This window comes from Lathamus discolor, chromosome 5 (assembly GCF_037157495.1).
Source record: "Lathamus discolor isolate bLatDis1 chromosome 5, bLatDis1.hap1, whole genome shotgun sequence".
NCBI classification, from domain to species: Eukaryota; Metazoa; Chordata; class Aves; order Psittaciformes; family Psittacidae; genus Lathamus; species Lathamus discolor.
In genome coordinates, this window is record NC_088888.1 from 17,839,064 (window position 1) to 17,856,484 (window position 17,421).

The 17,421-nt window shown below is 36.0% G+C and overlaps 1 protein-coding gene across 2 annotated transcripts in view; it reads left to right on the plus strand.

The window, feature by feature from the left end:
* BIRC6 (baculoviral IAP repeat containing 6) overlaps positions 1-17,421 on the plus strand; it is a 173,959-nt gene that overhangs the window by 90,799 nt on the left and 65,739 nt on the right. For both annotated transcript variants that reach the window (XM_065679912.1, XM_065679913.1), the window contains exons 53-60: positions 822-930; positions 1,428-1,649; positions 4,768-5,548; positions 6,457-6,600; positions 8,437-8,566; positions 11,871-12,002; positions 14,330-14,497; positions 16,482-16,655. In XM_065679912.1, coding sequence (XP_065535984.1) covers positions 822-930; positions 1,428-1,649; positions 4,768-5,548; positions 6,457-6,600; positions 8,437-8,566; positions 11,871-12,002; positions 14,330-14,497; positions 16,482-16,655 — 1,860 coding nt within the window. The remainder of the gene's footprint in view (positions 1-821; positions 931-1,427; positions 1,650-4,767; positions 5,549-6,456; positions 6,601-8,436; positions 8,567-11,870; positions 12,003-14,329; positions 14,498-16,481; positions 16,656-17,421) is intronic.

Sequence of the window (17,421 nt, forward strand, 5' to 3'; positions counted from 1 at the left end):
TTGGGCAGTAATTGTCTGGAGGGCAGTATATATTCTGAATAGCACTAAACACTGAAAATATTTACAGGTGGACATACACCTATGTCCTGCAGTGAAATTTTGCAGTAGCTCTTCTGTTAATGAACTGGGGCTTTTTTATGTATGATTCTACACCACTTTGCTTTCAAGTGAAAGAAAATTGAATTAATGTTTTTTCCTGTTTTGAGGTTGCTGATACTAACAGAAACCACTTTTCAAAATGGCTTCCATGACTTATTTGCCGTTGAGTTAATGCTTCGGTGTAGTCTGGTGCCTTTTGCTGGAATGCAGTTAGATAAGAAGTAGCTTCATACAGGGCAGGAGATGAACACAGTGAGAAGACTAATAGGAAATAATCTGAGAAAATATTCAGCCTTAGTCCAGTGGGATGGAAATGGGAGTTAACTTCCATTTTGAAATAAATGTTTGCTTTTGTGAATCACAAGGTCTGACAGCTCTATTGGAATTAGTCACATCTTTTTGGAAAGATGTAAGAAAATCCTACTAGTTAAACATTTAAGTCCTGTATCTGCTGAATGTCGCAACGGTTTTTCCTTTCATAGTAAGGCTGAACATTACATTGAATGCACGAAACGCAGTTTCAATATAGTGGTGTATATGAGAATTGCATCCTTATATTATTAGCACTACTTAATTCAATGTTAATATTACAATTCTATAATAATTTCACTAGTACTTTTAAAAATCTGCATATGTAAGTACTTCTGTTGTTTCCCCTCCCTTTTTTTTTTTTGTTTGTTTGTTTGTTGTTTTGTTTTGTTTTGTTTTTTGAATGCTGCAAGATCTGAATAGCCCTTTACTGTTTGGAAGATTAAATGGTCTCTCTTCTGACTCCACAATAGACATTCTTTATCAGCTTGGAACAACTCAAGACCCTGGAACAAAAGATAGGTAATGTTGTTTGGATTGTCATGTGAAAGCGTATACAAAAATAATCTGCTAAATACTGGCTTGATATGACTGCACAGACTTTTTCAAGTGTGATTGTTACAAGATAGTGTGAGTGTGCAGACATCCGAAGAAGCTTTCCCTCCTAGCTCTTTGCATGCTTTTCACAGAATACTGTCCCTTTTTTTTTTCTCTTATTAATGTGATAAATCTTTTGTGGCTCAACCAACTTTTCTCTCAGATACTCAGAGCTCAGATACCTGCTATGTTTTCTTTCTCTGTAGAAGAAAACTTACATTTGGCTGTCCAAGTTAAGTGGGTTTGATTAATTTTTTCCCTTAGTGATCTAAGTCTTGAGAAAAGAGTTTGAGCTCATTCTTGAACTTTGCTTCAAAGGGAAAGATAACTGTGTAAATTGGATTGCAAAAAAAAACAACAAGCTAATTTGTTTGAGTGTTTCTTTGACCTATTATAATGTACTACATCATATTGTCTTCCAGAATTCAAGCATTGCTGAAATGGGTCAGTGATTCTGCAAGAGTTGCAGCTATGAAAAAAAGTGGCCGGGTCAGCTACATCTGTCCAAATAGCTCAACAAAAGAGTATGGTCTTTTGATGCCATCTCCTTCCCATTTGCATTGTGTAGCTGCAATTTTGTGGCATAGTTATGAATTACTTGTTGAATACGATCTACCAGCGTTGCTGGACAGAGAGCTCTTCGAGTAAGTAAAGCAAAGTTTTGCACCATGTACTTTTTGTAGCTAAATTATTTTGTTCAATGAAATGGTAGAACTTGAAGTGCACTCATTGTGAAACAGTAGTGATAGAGTGAATACTTAACAATACTTGAATGGGTTGTTTTGTAGTTCTAAACACAAAACTGCATTTGATATATTCCAGGTATATTTGTGTTTAAAATAAAAAAATCCAAAACAAAACAGCAAATCCACATATATATTTGCACATATGTGAAAGGTAAACTGTTACAAGTTTGGGGGTTTTTATGGGTGTTTTAAGTAGGGCTGTTCTTGTTGAAACTGAGTGTAATATCTGTAACTAATAACAAAAAGCTAGAGAAGTGAGGGGGATTTTTTTTTCTGGAGTTGCCACTCTTTTTTTCTGACCAGTCTGATTTGAAAGAAACAAAGCACAAACTCTTGAGTGAATCTTGAACTATGAATTTTGTGGATGTTGCTGTATTCTAAGGAAAAGTTCACCCTAAACACCAAATGTATACTTTTAGTGACTCCAGATTGAAAATACATGAGCAAACATTTCTCCTTTATGTTGCTTAACCATCTCTTCTGTTTAAACAAAGCAACAGAAGAGAAGCCACATAGCTTTGTTTCATGTGTATTATAAAAAATGTAACTGGTAAATTCCCGTATAGAATCATAGAATAGTTAGGGTTGGAAAGGACCTCAAGATCATCTGGTTCCAACCCCCCTGCCATAGGCAGGGACACCTCACACTAAACCATCCCACACAAGGCTTCATCCAACCTGGCCTTGAACACTGCCAGGGATGGAGCACTCACAACCCCCCGGGCAACCGATTCCAGTGTCTCACCACCCTAACAGGAAAGAATTTCCTCCTTAGACCTAGTGAAGCATCTTTCATTTGTACCATTAATACATTTCCAGTGAATGGAAGGAGCTTTGCTAGCACATAATTCTTTTTGTCATCCTTAAGAAACATATTTTAATACTACCTCACTGTCTCATTTAGGCACAGTCAAACATTCAAATAATGGGAAATGTACAAGTTACGGTTATTGGTATAAGCATGTGGAGTTCTTACGTGTGTGCAATATGATGATCTTTAGATCTGTGACTACAAGCTAGACCTTTTCCAAAGACACTTCAGTGATACTGAAATACAAATAATAGCTAATTCAGAACAAGCTTGTTAATTTTGGGAATCAATTTAAGGATTTTCAAATTGCAGGTCAGTTAGTCCCTTCAGCAATGCATTTTAACAAAAATACTTTTTCCAGATACATGGAAGTTTTAATGCTTGCAAAGGAAGAACTCTATAGAGTAGGCTTTCTAAAATGGATAGTCTGTTTACATTTATAGTAATACAAAAGTGGGTTTCACAGCTGAATTCGTGAATTTGAAGGAGAGTACGTTGTTTTCATCACAGGACAAAATGAAGGAATGCTAATAAAACTATTGTACCTAGCTTGAGTGTGCATGTTGCAGTACAGCCCTGTTCCTCTGCCTCCTGCCAAATAAAACTATAATTCATATCAGCCAGCATCTGGAGCAAATTATAAAATACTTTTTTAATAAATACAGAATTGTTGTCAGACTTCTCTGGGTAAATAATTCTTCTAATAAAAATAACTTCTTGTGTGTATTTTTCATCCTCTTTGAAGTTTCAGCTTTTGAAATGTTTTCATTGTTTCTAGCTATAACTCCTAATTTCTCCTTCATGTGATATTTCCCTTCTTTCTTGCATGTATTTTTCCATCATCCACATTTTCCATTTCAGTATTTCTGCTTTGGCTAAGGGATACTAATTTATTCCTTAGTTAGTTTTTTAATATCTAGTTGGAAAAGAATCTTATTTTTCATGGATCATGAACTTACCCAGAAAAAATTTGGTGGAAGTATTGTGTGAATATGTAGTTGGAGAAGAGTTTAAGTGTACATTTATATGTGGACTTTGGGAAATTTTGACTATTTTCCCGAAGTCATGGGTCATTTGGTCACTGAGATGACTAATGTTTTATCTTGGAAAGGTTTTTGTGGCGATTTTTTATCAGCCATTCACTAGACTGATGATAAAGCTAACTTTGGGTGAGCCTACATTCTGTTCTGGACTCTCACAGTCCCTCAGACTAAACATAGACTAATGCTTCCATTGAGGAGAGGGAAAAAAATTCATTGTCTTCAAATAGGAATGTGATATATGATGATACATCCAAACTTACTTGAAAACCTGACACTGAAGTGGCACAAAATGTGCGTTCACCTCTGTATGTAAAGGTTTAGTTAATGTAACATACGTATGGTGTTAGATGCTGTGAATGCAGGTCCAAAAACTTGCTTTTTTTTTTTTCTTATCTTAATACTCCACCTACTCTGACAATGTCTGTATGAAGAAATTACCATTTCACTACTGTCCAAATACCACTCTGAAATTTAAGCTAAATTAGCTTTTGCATTCACATGCCTTGGATTAGCATTCAAGCAGATAGTATTTGAATGGCATTGAGTTCAAAGGTAAGGTGAGATTTTAGCATCTCTGATGTATCTCTGTTAACTTGCATCCTGAGTGCAAGTTGAGTAAGGATAGCGAGGGTAGCGTCATTCAGCCAACAAGGTTGCTGGCACTTGCATGTTTTTGCAACTTTCTTACTAAAAATAATAAAGCAAATTTTTAAAAAATTTTGGAAACATGTTAAAATACTTTCAGTTCTTACAGAATTAAGAAACCTTTTCTTAAATGAGTGTCTGTGCATGCATGTGAGCCTTATAGCTGCAGTGTGGAGAGTTGAAAGCACGAAGAGGTTGCAGTTGGCTCAAAATTACATAAATTATGTGATAACTGTTAAAAGACTGAAATCCTTTCATGCACAGCATGCCAGAAAAGTTAGCTTATATCTATTTTAAATGGAGTATGATGAAAGAACTTTAAACACAGTTCAGGAATGCCTTTTGGGTAATGAATGTCTTGCTGATACTGTGATCCAGAAGAGGTTTCCAGGCTCAGCACAGTGTGTTTTACAACTTCTACAATAGTTAATTGTAAATGTAGAAAGATTTTTTATGAACCAATGAAAACAGAATGAGTGGGAAACTATGTATTGACATGATTTTCTGTCTTCTGCAGGTCACTGTTTAACTGGTCCATGTCTCTTCCCTGCAACATGGTTTTGAAGAAAGCTGTTGATAGTTTGCTTTGCTCAATGTGCCACATCCACCCAAATTATTTTTCCTTACTCATGGGATGGATGGGTATCACTCCTCCTCCAATGCAATGTCAACACAGACTGTCCATGACTGATGACAGCAAAAAGCAGGACCTCAGTTCATCTTTAACAGATGACTCTAAAAATGCACAAGCCCCTCTTGCACTAACAGAATCTCACCTGGCTACTCTTGCTGCCTCGTCTCAGTCTCCTGAAGCTATCAAGCAATTATTGGACTCAGGTTTGCCTTCCTTGCTTGTAAGAAGTCTTGCTAGTTTTTGCTTTAACCATACTTCTAGCTCTGACTGCACTGCACAATCAATGGATACCACCCAGGACAGGCTCAGGAGGCATCATGTTCCACAGCACTTTAATAAAATGCCTATCACGGCAGATCTGGTTGCTCCTGTTCTCAGGTTTTTGACAGAAGTTGGCAACAGCCACATGATGAAGGATTGGTTGGGTGGCTCTGAAGTCAATCCCTTGTGGACAGCACTTTTATTTCTGTTGTGCCATTCTGGTGCTACTTCTGGAGGACACAATGTGACAGCGCAACAGACCAGTACAAGATCTAGCTTACTTTCTTCCACAGTAACAGCAGGGTTGACCACTCAGCAGCGGACAGCAATTGAAAATGCAACAGTTGCTTTCTTCTTGCAGTGCATCTCTTGCCATCCTAATAACCAGAGACTTATGGCACAGGTAAGGGTTGAGGAGGTAAAAAAGATTTAGTTTCTTTATTAATAACTGCAGCCAACTTTCAAAACTTACTTTTTTAGCTTTCTTTAACATTTAGTCAATGACAGCTTACAAAACCAGTTTTGTATTAAAATTGATAGCTTGTTGCTCTGACTTTGAAACATATAAAAATGTTTTGACATGGCCATCTAGTCCTATGTATGGATTTGTATTCCTGTTGGTTTAGAGGAATAAACTTTGGACCAGAATCCAAAATACTGTATTGAATTGGATAGATCTAAACCCTCTGAAATGGAATTTGAAAATCAAGGTTCATACACATCTTTTATGTTGGCAAAATAGAGAGATTTCCTGCTAAATTTGCTTGTGCAGCCATTGTACCCTGAGCAATCTGTGACTAATGCAGAATAAGGCTTTCTTATTTTGGAATTCTAGTGCAAATTCAGCTATTTTCCTTACATTTGTTAACCTTGCAGACTTAGTATTGAAAAATCCTTTTTTAAATTATGGATTTTTTCAGCTAAGAAAGATGATCCCCTGGAAACAGGTAGACTTCAGTAAGAAATGAATACAGTTCTCTATGGCAGCAATACTGCATTATGCAGTGGAAAATCTTTGCTTCAGGAATTTGAAAGCTGTTTTTCTAAGTATTTAATCTTCTTGGTTTTACCTTTACGAATAGTCTGTGTACTTACAATTACTTTGTCACTGTTTTGAACTTTCTTATAAAAAAAACAACAAAACAAAACAGCTTGCTGCTGGTGTTTTCTTCAGTGATGCTCATTTCTGTTCTGTTTGAATAATGACTGGAAGGTAGATCTTATGCACTGCCTATTATGGCTGTGTAGATCTATATTTTAGAGACCTAAATATAGAAATACTTTCAATCTGATGTCATTTTGCATTCCCAGGTTCTCTGCGAATTGTTCCAGTCCTCTCCTCAGCGTGGGAACCTCCCAACCTCTGGAAACATTTCAGGATTTATTAGGAGGCTTTTTTTGCAGCTCATGCTAGAGGATGAAAAAGTGACTTTGTTTCTTCAGTCCCCGTGTCCAGTAAGAATTTTTGATATCCGTATGGCGAACATGGAATAAATGTAGCCTTTAAAAATAAATAAATAAATAAATAAATAAGGGGTATATTCAACTTTGAAATGTCAGTTGGCAGCTTTTCTTACTGTACATATTGTAGAATTTTGAAAAGAAATGGGTTGGTGAGCCCATTGCTGAGTTGAAACTCAGCATTTTTCATGGAGGAAAATTTAAGACACTGTTGTAAGACAAAGCCCTCTTGTTGAAAATACACTGCTTCGGAAAGAACTGACAACTGAAATTTATATTATGGAAGACTTTTTAATAGTATCCTTATGCATTAGCAGCAAATATAGGTACAAGTTTTAGCACTTACAGCAGTTCTTCATTATCAGATTCATTAAGGAACAGTCTTAGTTTTAATGCTTCAAAATTGGCAGAGATCCTTCAGCATTAGCCAAACACCACGAATAAATTTTTGAGTGATAAATACTTGAATTAATTTATAAAACAGATGAATGCTTTTATACTTCCACATGCTTCATTAGAACACTGAATTATAATTAATGTCTGAAGTGCTCTGCTCTCAATTGAATGCTGTGAATAAAGAAATAAAGGAAAACCAGAAGTTATTAAAATATTTGCTACTCACAAAGAATAGTTATTTTCTGCTTTGGTTTCTGCTGTTCTTACTATATCTTAGAAGTAAAGTACTACATGAGATATATGACAGGGGAACTGGATCAGATAGTATAAAATGGAAAAGGAGGAGCAAATATGGTTTTAGCACAAACTGAGATTAATTGTTAACATGGCCATTGGTAATGTGAAGGTAACATCTGTCTTCTACTAATTTGTTTTAACAAATTTTTACAGAATGTTACTAGATATGTAAAAGGAGAAAAAAATATATTGAAAAGAAGTTGTCAGATAATTCAATTTCTCCTATTGAAACGACCAGGAAACAGTCTTCTGTTCTTACTGAAATGATTCCTCCTCTAGCATCCAAAGAGAAACCTTAAAAAATAATGTGGATGTGCAGCATATAATTTTAGTCTATCTGACAGCATAACCTTTGAAAGATTGGTTCCCCATTTATATATCACAAGTTCTTACCAAAACTGTATTTTGGAAGCTAAATTGCAATTGTCATCAAGTATTAAATTTTTTTATAATACTGCATAACAATAGATTGGTCTTGTATGTGTGTGTTAGTAAAGGCGTCTCCTGATGATGTAAGGAAGGGGATAAGTGTAATAACTGTAAAAAATACTTCAAGTAAAGAATGATGCAAAAGGCAAACTGAGCTCAAGCTAAGATATGTTAAGATAAAATATTTGAAATGTTTTAATTAGCAGTGACTTAGGTTTCCGTCATAATAGCAAAAGGTAGATATTAGGTCTGGAATAAACTTCATCCTCAAGTCAGAGCAATAGAGTAACGATGTCTTTCTCTACTCCAAGTATATTGTGATTTTCCTAATTTAATTTCAGAATTAAGTTTTAATTTCGTAAGTAATTGCAAGTCTCAGACTCAGTTTTTCTCTCATACACAGCTATGTAAAGTAATTGTTTTGTTGTGGTTTTTTAACATATCATATTTGATATGGTGCTGGTCTTAAAAATACTCTAGGCTTTTGAATTTTTGGGTTAAAAAAATAAACTTGTCTTAATTTAATGCATTTTAACTGTGTACCTTCAAAGTTGAAGGGTATGTCAGTTTTCATTTTTAGCATGCTAAAGATTGCTAAGATCTAGCTTTATTTTGCTGAGGTAAGTTTATAAGAACATAATATTTTAACTTATTTGTGAATGTCAGTCATGATAAAAGTTAATTTTTTTTAATTATTTTTTTTTTTAGCTGTACAAAGGTAGAATTAATGCTACCAGTCATGTCATTCAACATCCAATGTATGGAGCTGGACACAAATTTCGTACCCTTCACTTGCCTGTCTCAACAACTCTAGCAGAGGTTCTTGATCGTGTGTCAGGCAAGTTTGCAATAGTTCATATTTTACTTTTTTAAAATACAGTTTCAAAGAAAAAACCTCAAACCCAAAAAAACTGCATAAACTAGATATGTCTGACATAAGTATTTGCTGTATTCATTGCTAAATGGCAAATATGAAACAGTGAGTTAAGCTTTAGGCTTTTCAGTGTGCCTTACATGTTGCATGTAAAATGTGCTTTCACAGGTTAAATACTGTTCTATAGTATAGAACTGTTTCTTGTTTATAGTATAGAACTATTTGTTTCTATAAAACTGGGGTGGTGAAGGTGGGATTTTTATTTCATTCATTTTTGGTTGGTTGGAGGTTTTTTGATTGGTTCGTTTGGGATTTTTTGTTAGGGTTGTTTTTTTTGGTTTGGTTTGGGTTTTGTTGGGTTTTTTTTTAGTATTAATGTGTTCTCAGATCTGTCATAGGATATCTACAAGACCATACAAATGATACTGCAGCTATCAGTAATACCAGTCTTTAAATACACTGTCTTTCATCCACTCACTTAAATGTTCCCAGGTTATGTCAGTTAAATATCCTGGAACTTAAAAGTTTATCTCAAGACAGAGATAAAATCATGTTGTTATGGAAAGGACATTAATGAAGGTTCCATCTAATTTCTGTGGATATATATTTGCCTGTTACATAAACATCTGGGTTTGCTTACTAAGTGGAGATTGAAAACCATAATTTGAGATTAATTTTACAGTTATATACAATGAGAGGATAATGTTAAGGCGTGAATTTTGTTTGTTCAAAGTTCAGTACTCTCAGTTGTACTACTTAAATATACATGGAGAGATGAATCCCTCTCTAAGGAGTTCTTTCGACCAGCACCTCTGTTGATACCTGAATGGTAGATGCCTTAATCTTAAAATGAATCCCACCTTCAACTTTAGCATCTATTTAACACTTCAGAAAATAGAACTGCCATATTGCAGATATGCACAGAAGTGTGCGTGCTTAGAAGCACACACATCTGAATGGGTATGTGTGTTCTTGTCTGCAGATACGTTGGTATGTTTAATTTTTTTGGAAACTTTTTTGGAGTTCAGAGGGACTAGTTTTGTGGGGTTTTTTTGCATCTACTTAAAATCTTTATGTTGAAATTTGCTTGGGATTTTAATTAAAAAATAATGAATGAAAACCAGTGAAAAAAGCTTTAAGCTTATTTACCAGGGAATAGTTCACTGTTTCTGATAGAATTCTGTATTCACTTACTGTGTAGACAGAGTCATGTGGAATGTGACTGAGGTCTTCAGATCTTTGTGCAGTTTATGGTCAGAGTTACTGTAATGGGTGGGATAGTCACTGCATATGAGGTAGGGGTCAGTTGCTGAGCAGTGACATAAACTGTACTGAATAGCTGCCTTAGTGGTGTATTGCAGTCAGCTTGATAGCCAGTGCTAATAGGGACTGGGGAAGGGAATGTGATGATGTTACATACTGTAGTGCCTGTAATTGAAACTGATCACAAATGCTGACTTTGTAGGGCACCATAAATTTGGGGTTTGCTGCAGAATCATTACTCCTCAGTTTAACTCTCATTTTAAGTTGGAATAATTAATTCTGGAGAAGTTCAGTTTCTCTTACATTTCTATCCCTCATTTAAAGTGATTTCTCTGTTATTGAAAGCTTTGGGATACTTTTCTATCATTCCATGAAGTCCATGGTTAGGACACAGTAAAGCAGACTTAAATATATGAGGAGTAAAATGTGTGTTTGGGGTGAGAGAGAGAAAGGAAGGGATGGACTGGGGAAGAGGGAAGGAAAAGAAGCAAAGACTGCCACTGCAACAAATAGTAAGTCGTGAAGGTCTTGTGTCAGAGTCTGGCCCTTGGGTTAACTTCCTTTTTGTTAACTCAGCTGTTAGTGTCACAAATTGATTGTCTTGCTTGCTGCAAAAATTAATCACAATGAGTATGTTCATGTCATGCTCTTTCTCCCAGTCTTTAAAAAAAAAGTGTGTGGGAGGGAGAGATTCTAAAATCATTGCTAGATCTGCTACTCGCATTCCTTCACCATGGAAAGAAAACGTGCAGTATCACTGTAGATAGGATTGCCTAGGACGAATACCAGTTGTTTTGTATTTCATTCAACTTAGTGTTAATTTACTGGTCTGGGATGGTCAGAAAAATAGAATAACAAATCTGAGTATCACCTGAATAGTAAAAATACCATTGCTTAAGCTTCCTTAGTAATTTTATTAATGACCTTTAAATTCTCCAGCACTAAATGGGCATTCAGACCAAAGTAGAGAAGTTAAATAATAATAGTAGTAGTAGTAATAATAAGAATTTTTTACAGCAGCAGTTTCACAATTTCGTACTCTGTATCTTCTTTCGGTCTGCACTATGGCACACATATAACCAATGTCTTCAGGCACAAATAATAATGTGTTTCCAAGCTGTCAAACCATATCTCTTTCAGCACGTCACCCACTGGTGATACACAGTTAAAGCTGAGCTGGATGGTACTTCTAGGTCTTGAGTTTGTGGTTATAGCCTAAGGCTGCTGTGGCTGTGTGGAAACAAGTTACTACTCAGAAGCAATTAGATTTGGCTATTCTGGTGCCAGTGTTGTACCTTACAAGGTGTTAAGTGATCCATTGTCACCACTCGTGTCATCTAATAGTTGCCTGCTGATATTTGTGATCTGCACTAATTGACTGAACCAAACCAGTTGAACTGCAGTAGTGTAATGTTTGCTTAAGCAAGCAGCGCACCTTTTAGGTATATAATGTACGCCTTCTGGCTTCAAAGCAACAGTCACACTTGCCAGTTGTGAAATTGGGTCAATATATAACACTAAACACCCAGACCTGTATATAACAATTGATTTTTAAGAAGTCTACAGGTGTCCTTGAAAAAAGTTTTGGATTTTTTTTGTTTTTATTGTTGTGGGTTTTTGGTGTGGTGTTTTGGGTTGGTTTTTTGGGACGTTGGGGTGGGTTTGGTTTGTTGGGTTTTTTTTGTTGTTTAGGGGTTTTTGTTTTTTGCTTAATCTCATTTTTCTTTGATTGAAGTAGTGTTTTAACATGAATACACTTGGCTTATCAGGTAGTGGTTTTAAACTGCTACAGTTTTAAATTGTCAGAGGAGAGATTTTGGGGGGAAGAGGACCAGAATTATCATAACACCTTACTTCATAGATTCTTATCGGACTATTACTGCCAGGGGTGGAACTCTGAGCCACAAAAGTAGTTGAGAATAGCCTCGTTAAACACCCTAGAAATTAATAAAATCAACTTTGTGTCTTGAAATGCCATTCTTGCCCTTTCTTTAACCCTGTATAGATACCCCCAGTATTACAGCTAAGCTAATTAATGAACAGAAGGAAGATAAAGAAAAAAAGAACTATGAAGAGAAAGAAAAAGTTAAAGCAGAAAATGGATTTCAGGACAATTATAGTGTTGTCGTTGCTTCTGGTATGTCTTTTTCTTTTCTACCATCTAAAAACATCTTTCTGATGTTGAAAGGGGGTGTGTTTGTGTGGGGAGTATCTACGAACCATGGTTTTATTACTAATGACTGTTAGAAAAATTGTAGTGCCCAGTTAATCTGACCGGCTGTTAGGCAGCAAAGATTGCTTCCTGGTAGAATAACTGCCTCTAGCAGATTATGTACTCTGATAAATTTCTACCTGAATGTATCAGTGATTATGTTGTGGATGCTGTTACTAGTGCATTTTACAGGATTTTGTAGACACACACATGGAGCTCGGATTACCTGGCAACATATTAGTATTTGTATACTGTTACTGTGGTATGGGTATCGCTGTCTTTACCTTTTAGCAGTGGCTGGTGCATCAGAGTTCAGTCACTCCCATAATATGCTTTGGAAATAAAAAGATCCATATACTTTGCATAACAACTGGTGGAACTCTGCTAAAAACTGTCAGGTGGAGATGTAAGCATAAAACTGTTACTCTACTTGGAAACCACAAATACAGGATTTTCTTCCAAGCATTCACCTTTTAAAAGCTAATGTGAAGATCCTCCTGAAATCAGTCATGTAAATACTTTTCCTCTAAAAGTATTCTGAAGGTTATGGATTGAACATAATAATTTTGCAGTGGTACAAGATTACAGTTCAGATGATGTCTGTAGAGATCATTAGTCTTTCAGTTGGAAGTTCTGGTGTGTGTGGAGAGATTAATGAACTTCAAACTACTCCTGTCTAGTTTTCTGCCTTCATTGAGGTACCTCAATTTCATTTACACTTCATGAAGCATGAAGAAGAGATGCTGATTTCCTTTGACTTCTGACACCAATATTTCTTAAGCTTTTTATTTCAGGTTTTTAGATACAACTCTAAACTCAAGTGTTGAACAGGGCAGCAGTTTCATGGGTGTTGTTATACATTTAAAGCAACACAGCTGATGTTAATAACAGCATATTTATCTGGAAAGATATTTGCAGTAGGTGCCACTTAAACAGGGTAAACAGGTTTTGGTAATATTTAAAATGTTACTGGCTTCAAGTGAAGGTTTAAAACATGAATAAAGAATCTATGAATTAAAATAATAATATGCCAAGCTTGAAGATAGGGCATAAGGTAGTCAGCAGCGATGTCTTATCCCAGTACGTCTCTGATCCTACTGCCTGATGATATATAGCCCATTCCCTGTTTAGAATGAAGCAGACTTAAGTATTTCCTTCTTTTTGTTTGCATTTTTTCCAGTTAAGTAAAATAGTTTAAATATAAGCTTACTTTATTTGCATTTGGGTTTACCACTTGTTTGTGAAATCTTTTTTTATTTTGTCTTTATTTTTTCATATATTCTGGTGATTTGTTGGGGTTTTTTAATGTCCTCAGAGCCGTAAATCCAGTATTTAACTTGTTCTCTATTGGTAAAATTAATAGAGGGCAGAGATAGTATTTGGAGCCTGATCTTCCTGAGAAAAGCTAGTTCAGTATACTGAGATTATTGGAGAGTATGTTTTGTATTAGAGCTGCTCCTACTGACCAGCTGAAACCAGAGTGTATTGTAGCATTTCAGGTGTGGATGCTGTTGGTCTTGCAGCTGCTCGTAACTAATGATAAGGCAGTAGTTGTATGTGTCTGGATCTTAACCTGCTGGTCTGTCACCTGCATAGAAGGGTACATGATAGCAGTATATTTTCATTGTACCTTAAGTCAACTTAACCTGTTCCAAAATATGGCAGCCTTGCTATATGTGCTTAGTAAGCTTTTACATACCTAGTTTTGCCTTTTAATTATCATGAAGTGCTTACTTTAAATGCTTTGACCAAGGCAGCTTTAAAAGTATGTTTAAATATGCCTTTCATCATGTGGTACTGTCATTACTGCAGCTGAAGTCATGTTTGTAGACCAGAGAAGTGGTTGCTGTCTGTAGCCTGTGCTGAAATGTCTGTCAATTTAGAAATTTTTTGCCTTTTTTACTTTTAGTTGAAAAAACAACTTAAAAATGTTTAACTGTGGACCCATTGCTGGACAGGCTCTTTAACTAAGTTTAAGAGCAGAATCAGAATAGTTTTTGTTTTCTTTATGGATGATATGATCTAGTACAGTTATGGTTTGGGGCTCGGGGGGGCGTGCAGCCTTACAACTGTAAAAATACCAGGATTACCTCCAAATATGTATTATACACGAATGCTATTCTGATATATAATTACTCAGTGCTGAAAAATTAATCTTTTTTGCTATCACTGAAGCTGTTGAGTGCATTGCATCTTGACTGACTGAACTTACTAAATACTAGAACAAATTTGATTTTTTTCTTCTGTACTAGGTTTGAAATCTCAGTCAAAAAGAGCTGTTTCATCCACCCCTCCACGTCCACCATCAAGGCGAGGAAGAGTGATGGCAGATAAAGTAGGTACCTCTTCCTCAGGAGGAGAATCTTCCAGCAAGACTATTAGTGTTCCAGTCTTTCATCTATACCATAAACTTCTACCAGGTGACTTTAACAACTGATTTTAAACTTCAGTCTTATGGTCTTTTTCAGTGACTGGTATGTCATCAGAAAGTAGATGTAATGCTAATGGACATCTTTATCTTTTTATTGAGCATCTTGGAACTGTAGAGCTGTCCTGGGTTGGTAACAGCTTTCAACAAGAAGTGGAGCATTTTAACATCATAGTGGCTTGACAAAAGTAACGATTGTGCTGATCTTCTTTGTAGTTCCTTGTTCATAAACAAAATCTCAACATTATTTCCACCTTCACTCAGAAATAAAAGGGGGATGGGTTCATAAGGTGACTCACATTTTCTTTCACCTTGCAAGGCAGAACTGAGCTGGTATTTGTGCCCTGTTACTTCCTGTTCTGAGTGGGCAGCCAACTTATATTCCTCTCTGGAAGGTTGATTTGCCAGTTCAGGAATATTCTTGAATTCCATAATACTTGTGTTTTCAAAAACAGCATGTCTTAAGCAGTTAGTCGTGGATTACATATAGCAGATACATTTTATCAGGTATCTGGACAAAGTTGGTGGTAATGTTGTAGTTGGAGCATAGAGAGGGAGATCGTATGGGTCCTTTCCAACTTGAGATACTCTATGGTTATGATTCTGTGATCTCCTACAGAGAGAGACTGGTTGTGACACTGGAATTCTGAACCTTAGATTAAAGATAATAGGACAGGAACATGGATGAAACACTTGAATATTATGCAGAAGAGCAGCTTATCTGGTTTATAGTATAGAAATAAGGAACAAGCTGATGGAATTAAGTGGTAAACTTCTCATCAAAGTCATTTTCATCTAATAAAAAATAATTGCAGCTTACTACAGAATTATTTGAGGCTAAACTCTGGCAGTTATTAGAGGGATCATATACTTAGATTAAACTATCTAAAATTGATAAAGCTAATGCTGCTATTTTGGAGAGGAGATCAAAACTCAGTGTGTGTTTTCAGTGTCTTGCTGGCAAAGGCTGACTGTCCACTAATGGTAATGTGAACCATTCTGTGTGGTGAGGTTGATCACGTCGTGTGCCAGTTGTTACAAAAAGGGAAGCCATGGAAAGCAGAATCGGTTATTAAAGAAAATGTAGAACACTTAGTTGCACATTGGCAAGACATTTTTAATTTTATTTTCTTCAGACACCATCTTCCACTGAAGAAACAGGTTGCTACTAAAGACCTTCCTGGAGCTTGCGTTACTTGATAACGTACAGTCAAGATGAAGTGGGCATGCTAAGTGTATTATAAAATCCAACTCTAGAATATTTCACCTCAGGTGTTACCAGAAGTGATTCACTACTTGTTATCAGGAAAAATTGTTCTGCCTTGAGAGTAATTTGTAATTTCAGGGAAGAACATATTCTTTGGAAACAGCAGAGTGGCCAAAATCTTGATTTGTATAACCAGTTTGGGCTGTATTGCATGTTCATATCAATTCTGCATTGCTGCTCCAAAAATTATTCCTGGCAGTGCCATTCATTTTTTTCTCGCTGAGCTGTGTCCCAGCACAAGAGTAGTGAGCTATGTTTGGGATTAATAGGACTGAAAAAAGAATTGCAGGGTTTTTTGGTTCCCCCTCCTTTTTTTTCCATTTCAGCCATTTTACCTTGTGGTCACGTTACCTTTATGTCACCACAATTCAAGAATAATTCATGGGTGGGGTTTAGTATTAGGGGACAGGCAGTACTCACCTAAAATGCACATAAAATTATAGCCATTCATTAGATATGCCAAGTGCTTAGTCTCTCAGCACAGAGCTGCCTTAGGGAATGTTGGCATGGTTCTTTGATGGTTGGTTCCAAACTGATGGGGCCCCTTTTCCCAAGAGAACAAATGATAAAATTAAGGCCTTGGTTTGGAGCCAGGTAATATTTAGTCCACTTGGCATCTGTTGTACAAGTAATGAGCAGCACCTGGACATGTATGTTAAAATAACTCAATCATCATTTTCCTCTCTGACTTGATGCCACTGTTGCTTAGGCCAACCGTTACCAGCTGAAATGACACTTGCCCAGCTTCTGACTCTGCTCTATGACCGTAAACTCCCTCAAGGATACCGATCAATAGATTTGACAGTTAAGCTTGGCTCCAAAGTCATCTCTGATCCAAGCTTATCAAAAACAGACTCATTTAAACGTCTTCACACAGAAAAAGGTGAGTGTTCTTACTTTTTTGGCATCTTCCTTTTAAAATGCTTTTCTTTGGGACAAAAATGGTTTTGATTTTCTTGTTAAGAAACATCAATTTTCTGTGTTTTCCTGGATGATGTTCCTGAGCCATTCTCTATAAGACAAGTGTAAAACTTAACAATAAAGAACAAATTAATTGCCCATCTTTAGATTGTATCTGTAAGATGCAACAATATGTTTATTCTGGTTTCACTTTTCTTTCTTCATTGTAGTGTTACATATATGGTACAATTATATTATTGTATGGATACCATATACTTTATTTCTTGACAAGTATACTGGTTTTCTGTAGCAAGTGTATATGCTGATTATCAGGGTAGATTAATGCAGGAGCTGGTTGAAACCATCCAATTTCTAGGAGCCTGTGAATTTTTCTGTTGTGGCATCTTGGGTACTTAAATGCTTCTTTGAAAATGGGAATTTTTCTGAAGCCCATCTAAGCAGGTCTTCTGACTAGCTTTTAAAAACATTACTTTTAACATTTTCTAACATGGTCTGTTTCTTGCTGATGGTTTTTTTCTAATTGCTTGTTATTACTAACAATGCTGTGGAAGGGGGAGGGAGGAGCTGTATCCCAGGAATTTGGTTTGAAATATTTTGAAAGCGCTCTTTCACGGAAGGACTTAGAGAAATGGTTCATTGAGATTAAGCTAAGGTGGTCTGCCAATCACAGAATAGAATTACAATTTAATCACTGCTCTATTTTAAGACAGGAGCTTCTTTTTATTTCT